We start from the raw sequence: 8,999 nt of genomic DNA on the forward strand, positions 1-8,999 counted from the left end.
TATTGGAACCGAAAAGACACCTACTTTTTACTTCTTTATATGTCGCAATAAAATAAGATAAAGTAGCCAATGGGAAACATAATACCTAAAACAATTACTATATGGTTCATTGATGCTGTACTTTATGTCTTCATATTCTTATCATGTTCTCTATTTGTGGGGCTGCCAATATTATTTATTTTTACCAGTATAACAAAATATCAAGATCCAAAGAGACGTGTCCCAATAAACAGAAAACACTTAATAAGTGAGTGGATATTTGAATGGGCGGACAAACCACAGTTAAAACTTCAACCATGTATGCTATTTTTGACACACTGTCTTACTACTTATAAATAACTATATTTGGCACTATTAAGGCGATGTGTAAACAGATATTTCATATACTCATGTGAGGGGAGTTTGTTCCTTAAATATCACGCCTTCACAAGTGTTGGGCTGTTCTCCACATATATGATAACACAATTGTAGGTTATTCAACAGAAATTGACTTAGACATAGACATCTTGAAGGTGATATTCCTACTAAGAAAACTCCGTTTAAAGTCATGAGCTTACATGGAAAGTTTATCCAGAAACTTTTTAGGTAAGGAGTCACCAAGGTATGATTTGGTTAAATACATAGTAACACTCCGCAAGGAGAAACCAAATGGTGTTATAACCATAAGTTATCAAAAAGACCACATTCTGTTGCTCAATCCAATCAATCATCAACACATTGCTGGACTTGTTTAACAACATTTGGAACTATCACAGGCATTCCTTTGAGTTCATATCACATTCGCTGACCTAAGGTATATGAACTGAAAGACTTAAGGCAGCTTATTTGCATGAAATGGTAAAGAATTCCTATTTACATCCAATTTACCATGGTACATAGAATAGAGCAGCTTAAGCACAATTAACGCTATGGTCAGAGGCACCATCAACCATGTAACGAACGAACGGGAATTGAGTTCAAAGAGCACAGAGATAAAGAGGAGGGGGGAGGGGGCGGGGGGGTAGCAAGAAGATTTTTTAATACAAAAGCTGATTAGAAGAACAATTGTCTACACTGACCGACCTCAACCTCCGTGGGGCAGTAAGGACACTTGAAAGGCCGTGTGTTGTTATTCTTTGACAGTTTGGTAATAGATTGCTTGCATAGCACATGCCCACAAGACATCAGCATAGGGGGATTCTCCTCAGATGCCTGATCCCGACTCACTGGACAGACAAAGATAGAGTGGAACTGAAATTCTCTGTCCAAGTCCACCGGCACGGGTAACTGTTTCATGGATTGCCATTCCTGTTTTTTCCCAGTCATCACATTCATCAGTTTCAGAAGGGTTGGCAATCCCTGGACGCCTGCCGCAATGGTCACACTCAACGGACTCTCATAGGATTGACCCATGAGATTGCAGAACTGCCGAGCAAGCTCTTCAGCCAATTTATCCCAGTGGAGAGGTGATAGTAAATCTGAGTAAGGTGAGGACTCCAGTTTCTCAGCCCACAATAGACAGGCCATGAGCCTCTGGATCTCTGCCAAATATTTGGTGGCAAAAGGTGGAAAGAAAGTTCTAGCATAATTCAAAGCTCCATCTCTACCTCTGTTTTGCAGAATTTCTACAAACTGCTGCCTGTGTAACTTCATTTCAATATCAGATCCAGTCAGCTTAAGTTTCTCACTATTCGTGGTGGCCCAACTCAGAGCTGGCTCCAGGTTCCTACACCTCATGGCTTCAAGTATTTGATACATTTGCAGAAAAGGAGTTTTTTGGCCTGCAGCTTCAGATTCTCTGGCCTCATTCACGAAACAATCACCAAGATCAAAGTGGCCTTCCCGGTAGAAATGGCTGGCAATTATCTGGTTAACAGTATGGATATCAGAACCAACATTCCTGTAAGCCTTTGATATATCAGGATTGAGTGACTTCTCAAGGAGCTTTGGGTACTTGCTTAGTGCAACATTTAGTTCTTTTTGTGTTCCTTCCATCTGACTGAGTGGAGCAACTTCCTTCAACTTGGCTTTAAGTTCACTAAGAAGCACTTTGTGTTCACTCAAAGAAGCAGTATCATTAGCTGACTGTATTCTCAACAGCGCTTGCTCTATTTCATGACCGATCTGCTCTATCACTTCTTGAGACTTTGATGATGCAACCTTTTGCTTCTTTGTGACACGATCAAAGGCATCTTTAATGGTACTCAGCTCCATTTTCTAATTTCTCGAATTCCTGCTAGAATTTCTCGGTGTAAAATTGTCAATCCCCTGGAAGAAAAGAATACAACGTCATTATGCATGTACACATGGACACAAACAGTAGATAGGAAAAGGAAATGAGGAATCCATCAGTGCCTAACCACCAGACTTGATTGTGTGCGCTTGTGCCTGCAAAAAATATTTTTACTCCTAAGAACTACCTAACTTTATATCATTGTGGAACACAAGATCCTAATAAGCTAAGCTAAAAGAAAGTTTAAGATCCTTAAAGAACCGGAAAGGTGACAGGATGATTAAAAGTTAGTAACTAATTAGGTATGGAATATTTTAATTACTTTATTGTATACCTTTACCAGCTGCCAGTATTGTCTCGACAGATGAGAAAACACACACACATCTCTCCCCTCACATGATATCTACCTTGCATCAATGCTTCAGTACTTCACAACCAACTATATCCCTTTCTTCAGCCCATTTTAACCGAAGCAAATAGACCAAAAGATAAAGTTGTTTGACTTATACATGATGCATTAGGAAAAGTTAACATAGTTGCTGGAGTTCGAATGTGAAGTTGTTGTTAACAAAGAAAAAGCACCACATTAAATTTGTCAAACTTTGAAACCTAAGAAAAAATAAGGGAAATGTTAAGACAATGGTTTTTGAGCCTAAATCAACCACAGAAGTCAGGTTATGATATGAAGATTGTCCAACAAATCATGTAAAGAGACAACCAGTGTTGTGAAAAGCGCAGAAAAGCGCGCTTCAAAGCGAGGCGACCCTTGTGCGCTTTTTTATCTTGAGGCGAGGCGATCTGAAAAAAGCTCTCGCTTCAGATGAAGAAGTGAGAAGCGACCCTAAGGCAAAAGCGCAATAAAGCGCGCTTTCTATAAAAAAAAAAAAGCGACATTAGGGTTTTTTTTTATAAAAAAAATCTGAAATATAACCTTCTCTCTCCTCACGACTCTTCTTTCACGACTCTTTCCCTTCTTTCTCTCCTCGCGACTCTTCTTTCGCGATACTTCTTTCCCTTCTTTCTCACCTGACGATCTCGACTGAGGCTGCCTCTCTCTTCAACCTCGACCGCAGGTAACTTTTTGTTCATCTCTTTTTAGCGAATGTTTATTAGTTCATCTCTCTGAGTTTCTTTTCTCCTAAAATATACAATCTTCGCCTGTGCTTCACCTCTTCATCTCTCTGAGTTTCGACTACTCTAGTTTTTTCTTCTTCTTCTCTTCTTTTTTTCATCTCTGCTGCCAGCTCTGTTTCTAATTACTGACTGCTGCCTCCTCTGTTGTTGTTTTTTCAATTCTTTTTTCTTTTTCTTTTTTTTTATTTTGTGATCAGCGTGTATGCTAGCAGCCTTTTTTTATTATTTTTTGAAACTTCCTTTTTGTTTGTAGTATTTAGTGAACTTGTATTTTCTCATTCAAGATGTCACAAAAGAGGGATCCGGCTTGGGCATATGGAACTCCTATTGGTAGTAACACAAAAGTCAAATGTATCTTTTGTGATGTGACATACAATGGCGGAATCTTTCGTCACAAAAGGCATCTCATGGGTGGCTATAGAGATGTAAAAGTATGTCTGAAAGTCCCGAATAAAGTGAGGGAAGAGATCAAAGAATATATGTTGAACATGCGAGAAACTACGTTACATTAATACGTTATTACTAATTTAATTGATATCTTAATCATCCCAAGTCCTCCTATTAATTACTTTCTACTATGTGCAGATTCACAGTAAAAAGATAAATAGCCTGGAGTTGACACGCCTCAATGATCTAGTGTTCATCAAATATAATAGAACATTGGCGCGTCGTTACAAGGCTCGTAATAACATTGATCCAATTTTGTTGGATAGTATTGATGAGGCAAATGAATGGTTAACTGGAGCACCACAAGATCACCAAGATGAAGAAGTGTACGAAGGAGAAAGTCCCACTTATGGTGATGTTTCTGTGGCAAGTGGTGTTGAGGAGAATATTTATAGTTTTAGGGGGAGTACATTAAGGGGCAAGGAAAGAGAAGTTGGAGGTTCTAGTTCAAGGCGAAACCTTGTTGATGAGCCTTCTGATGATGAAGAAGATGACCAAGTATAACCCTTGGTTATGACACTTGAAGAGTTTGAGGATCTTGTTGAAGAATAGGAGTTCGAATATTTTGTGATTTAATTATGTTTTTGATTTTTTGCTTTATATGTTATGACTTATGAGTATTTTTGCCAATGTAATTTCTTTCAATCTAAGACTATATTATCTCTATTTAGTTATTTAATATTTTTTATTTTATACTAAATGTCGCTTTTTTAAAAAAAAAAGTGTGTGCTTGGCTTCGCACTTCTCACTTCTGTGAAGCAAGCCCTCGTCGCTTTTTTCCGCTTCTATTTCCAAAACACTGGAGACAACTCATTCTCTCAAAAAATATGGGACTCTTAATGCCCCTTGCACTATGCTTGAACACCTGGAGTGTGGACAACATAAGGAGATAACAGATCGTTCAAATGTCTGCATATCACGTGTGTACATCTAGAGTCATGTATGTCTAGAAATTAAAACTTATTGTAATTAGATAAGAAAAATCTTATAAAATATTCTATAAGATTCCTTAAGATACTCTATATTCACTTATAGAATATTTAGTTACCTTCATAGGATAGAGATACTAATTACCCACCACGTATGTAGCCCAACACTCCTATATAAATGGGCACCCTCTTGAACATTATTATTTGATCATGTCAATGATAAGTCTTCTCTGACCTCACATGGTATCTCTACAATCTTGTTAAAGACTGGGATAGCTTTGTCGATGGGTGTTGTTGGCTCACACGTGACAGCCTCCTTTGAATGTTGGTTCCATTCATGTCTCTGGCTATCAATGTCACTACTCTACAAACATTCAAGCGTCACTCATCCACAATGACAATTCACACATCGCTCTTTTCTACAACTGCTTCGGCACCACTACTCTCTAGGATCGTTCAAACACCATTCATCTTTCTGGTGATGGCTTTAGTGACACTCTCTTCAGCAAGAAGTGTGCGACTTCCTATGCAACTAGGATCTCACTCTAAACTTAGAAGCTTTTCATATATTTCTACCTATTCAAGTTATACAAGTAATATCCTAGAGGTTGACAACATCAGTTGGAGCGACTAATTTCGCGAGGTACGTGCTACCTATACCTGCCACAAGTATAGGTACCAGTAACTCTTTCCACAAGAACTTGGATGGATGGGAAGAAATCACATAAAATTTTGAACCTGACACCTTATGGTTGTCTATGTAGCAACTAATAAGGGAACAACAGATGATAATTGAAATCAAAAGCAAGACACTAAAAGAGATCAATACTACGACAGACACCACCCACCCTAAACCCTTCGAACGCTACACCTTGAGAGCCTAACTTAAATATAGTCATTTTTCGCTAAACAATGGCAACCCAGGAGAACTTCAAGGAGGGTTCTTGACACCACCATACGTAAATCACAAGGGACACAAGAAAAAGAGCATGTTTCGAGTAGAATATGCATTTGTGAATATGTATGAATATTGTTTCTGTAGCAAATACAAGCCGAAGAATGCCAATGAAAGGTTACTGAAACGAATATATTGGACAGGTCATTTATAAAGAGGTTTAGATAGGCTACTACAATTAAAAAAATGAAAAGGAAGGTTCAATTAAAAAAATGAAAAGGATGGTTCAACGAAATGGCCCAAAACCTAGAGATATCAGAACTAGTACTCATGTTGTTTTAGTTCAGAGCTTTTTTCTCTTCAATCATCTGCATATTCTACTTTATGGACTTCCAAAACTACCATAAAAAAGCTCTTTGAAACTATAGTATTTAACACATATTGCATTTTGATGTCAAAGGCTGAGCAAGTCATCTGCTACCATGAAGGACTGATCCAGATTGTACTGTTGTATCTCAACATTCAACCTGCCATCGTAAATTTACACTCGACTCCCCATTAATATAGTAATATGTACTACTTTCACTGTCCTATGTCCTTTAAAACCTTTCCCACAATCAAGAAACGTGTACTGCATCAAGCCTAGACGTCCTTATTGCTTGTAAAACCGAACCTTTAAAATAAGGATCTCCTCCAAGTGGGTGTGACAAACGTTATGCAAGTTCTCTTATACCAGGGTTAAGTTTTTTAAAAAAATATGCTAGGTGTTGTATTGTATCTACTACCTAAATCTTACTGGTCAGAGTTATTTGAACCTCTAATTACAGAAGGTAACAAGTATTAATCAGTGGAATATTTGAGGTGCATGAAAGAGACCCTAATAACATAATTATAAGAAAAATAAGAATAAGTTCGCCTTAAACACTTCAAGTTGACAACGAGTGTTTTAACAAAATCATCCATTGTTCCATCGGCTTACAGCATACTCCTCCGTTTCAATTGATTTGACTAAGTTTGTCTGGGCATAGAGTCTAAGAAAGTAAACAAAAATTATGAATCTTGTGGTTGTTAACTAAAAATATGTATAATGTACCAAACCGGCCTTTAATTTTGTAATCATAAATATGCCACATGGAATTTTAAAATTAAACAGTTAACATATAAGGAAAGAGGCATTCTCTTTAAAATGGACTAATAAGGAAAGTAAGACAAACAAATGAAACAGAGAAAGTATTTTCTAAAAATTAGACTACATTGAAAATAGTGAAGTATGTGATGATGCATAATTTTTCATGATAATTTTGAACAGAAGAAAGCAAAAAAGAAGCATAAACTTTAGGTTTCAAAATCAAATCAAATAGCACATCCGCTGTTATACCCAAAAGTATGAAGAATTTAGCCATCATTTTTGTTATCCTTTTATAACCAAGAAATCCTCAAGGGTCTGTGTGCACACAGTTAAGAATAGAACATGACCAAAACAATTCAACATGATCAATTGATCAATTGATCTGCAAAAATTACATTAGTTGGCAGACGAGATAAGAATTGACACCGCAAGATAGATTCAGATGCTGCATTTAGACCACACTAATCTAATGCAGAAATCTCAAGATTGAGGGCACTATCCTTCTAATTAAATATTTTTTCTTAATGACTTACACATAAACCATTTCACGGTGTTCACACTACGGATGCAGATTTCAATGAAACTTGAATATGTGCACTTAGTGCTTCAGTACCTACCAATTTCTGATATGAAAGATTTGTTTTATGTTTGATTGAGGAATTCAAGAAAAAGTACATGTCCAAAAGCCATTTCATGTAAGGGAAACTGTGAGATGCAGACTTCAACAATATTGGAATATCTACACTTGTTGCTTGGGTAACTAGGCCTTTCTGATTTGATACACATGAAAGATTTCGTTTGTGCTTGAAAGGAGGAATTCAAGAAAAGTACATGTTAACGAGTAAATCCAGTCTAAACTTCAGTGGATTAGTTGTGGCTTTAATTTGTAACTGGAATTAGAAGAACTTCTGGTTGAATTGTGCCCCCACTAACCTAAAAGTTGAGCTAAGACGATCCTAATTCACAACAAAAATACTCCTAATCTGATATAGATTGAAAATTCTTCCAATTAACAGAGCTCAAATTATTACTCAGAAATTTCATTCATCAGAACTAGCTTCCAACGGAAATGAATTCATTAGCACGCGTCTCATCCTCAAATTCTCAACAAATAAGCACAGAGCAAGCAACGAAGAGGGTAAAATATCCGCACGCTACTAATTAAAAATTTACATGTTCTTAGCTCAGAACTGGGCCGTAGATCTGAAAAATAACTGCTATATCTTCAGAATAAATGATTAATTTATTACTATAACAGGTAACAATCAACAAACAATTATAGCATAAACACTCACCCGATAGCCGGATCTTCCAACCTGAAGATGATCCCAACAGTCAACGTCTAGAAAGTTCCAACAATCCTCAGAAAGCTAGATTAAGATTTCGAATCGAACACTTAACAACATGCAGGATTTCGAGCGGGTGATGGAGCAAGGAGGACGATGAAGCGGATGAGGAAAGGATGATTTGCAGGTGAAGATTGTGGAAGAGACGAGAAGATGGGGTAGGGTTTCCTCCGTGGCTGCTGTGTTTTATTTGGTTAAGAAAATGCTGCGGAAGTTGTTGAGGGTGTCAAGAATCGAACCCACGGCTTGAGTATTATCCTTTAAAACGGAAAAATTCTTAAATTTTGTGAACTAAATAAAAATGTCTTCCGTTTATATTATAGTCTCACCAAAAAAAGTCATTATTGTTAGATTATCTCCAATCTCACTTTTTTTTACTCTTCATTTTTATATTTAGAGAGTTCAGTACAGATTAAAAAGATGTTGAACGTACATTCGAAAGTTTGCAATCACATTTTGTAATTATTCTAAGACAATCTCGTTTTTGAAAAAAGAAAATTCTACGTAATATAACGACTACATGTATTATATCGCATAACATGATAATCGAGGATGGACTATCTTAATGTACCAATTCAAGATGTTGTAGAGGCTCCAATTACAACGATAAAAATGGTGGTAAATGAAAATATTCTATTTGAACATTTTATAGCTAAACATAAAAAATTACGAAAAATGCAATAATAAAGCATTTATGTGAGCAACATAATAATCTTGAAAGTTAATATTTATGTAATGCTTATATGATTTCACTTTTATTTTAATGGTTCACTAACTTGCATATTATATAATATTTGTTTTTAATTATGTTATTTAAAAATGTAATATATATTAAAAAAGATTTTGAAAAAGAATATATATTACATGAATATTTTATAAAAGTGATTATTTAAGAAAAATAATAGAC

General features: G+C 36.2%; 1 protein-coding gene across 1 annotated transcript; it reads right to left on the reverse strand.

The window, feature by feature from the left end:
* Positions 1 to 518: 518 nt before the first annotated feature.
* LOC107011816 (protein RMD5 homolog) lies at positions 519 to 8,351 on the reverse strand. The gene is made up of 2 exons (XM_015211468.2): positions 8,042 to 8,351; positions 519 to 2,247 (listed from the first exon to the last, which is right to left on the reverse strand). Exon 2 carries the CDS (start codon positions 2,191 to 2,193, stop codon positions 1,033 to 1,035), a length of 1,161 nt encoding a protein of 386 aa, XP_015066954.1. The 5' UTR covers positions 2,194 to 2,247; positions 8,042 to 8,351; the 3' UTR covers positions 519 to 1,032.
* Between the last annotated feature and the right edge of the window lie 648 nt (positions 8,352 to 8,999).

The sequence above is a fragment of the Solanum pennellii genome, chromosome 2 (genome assembly GCF_001406875.1).
Source record: "Solanum pennellii chromosome 2, SPENNV200".
Lineage (NCBI taxonomy): Eukaryota > Viridiplantae > Streptophyta > Magnoliopsida > Solanales > Solanaceae > Solanum > Solanum pennellii.

Coding starts and splice junctions, on each gene's coding strand:
- LOC107011816 (XM_015211468.2), bottom strand. CDS start 2,193: ATGGAGCTGAGTACCATTAAAGATGCCTTTGATCGTGTCACAAAGAAG.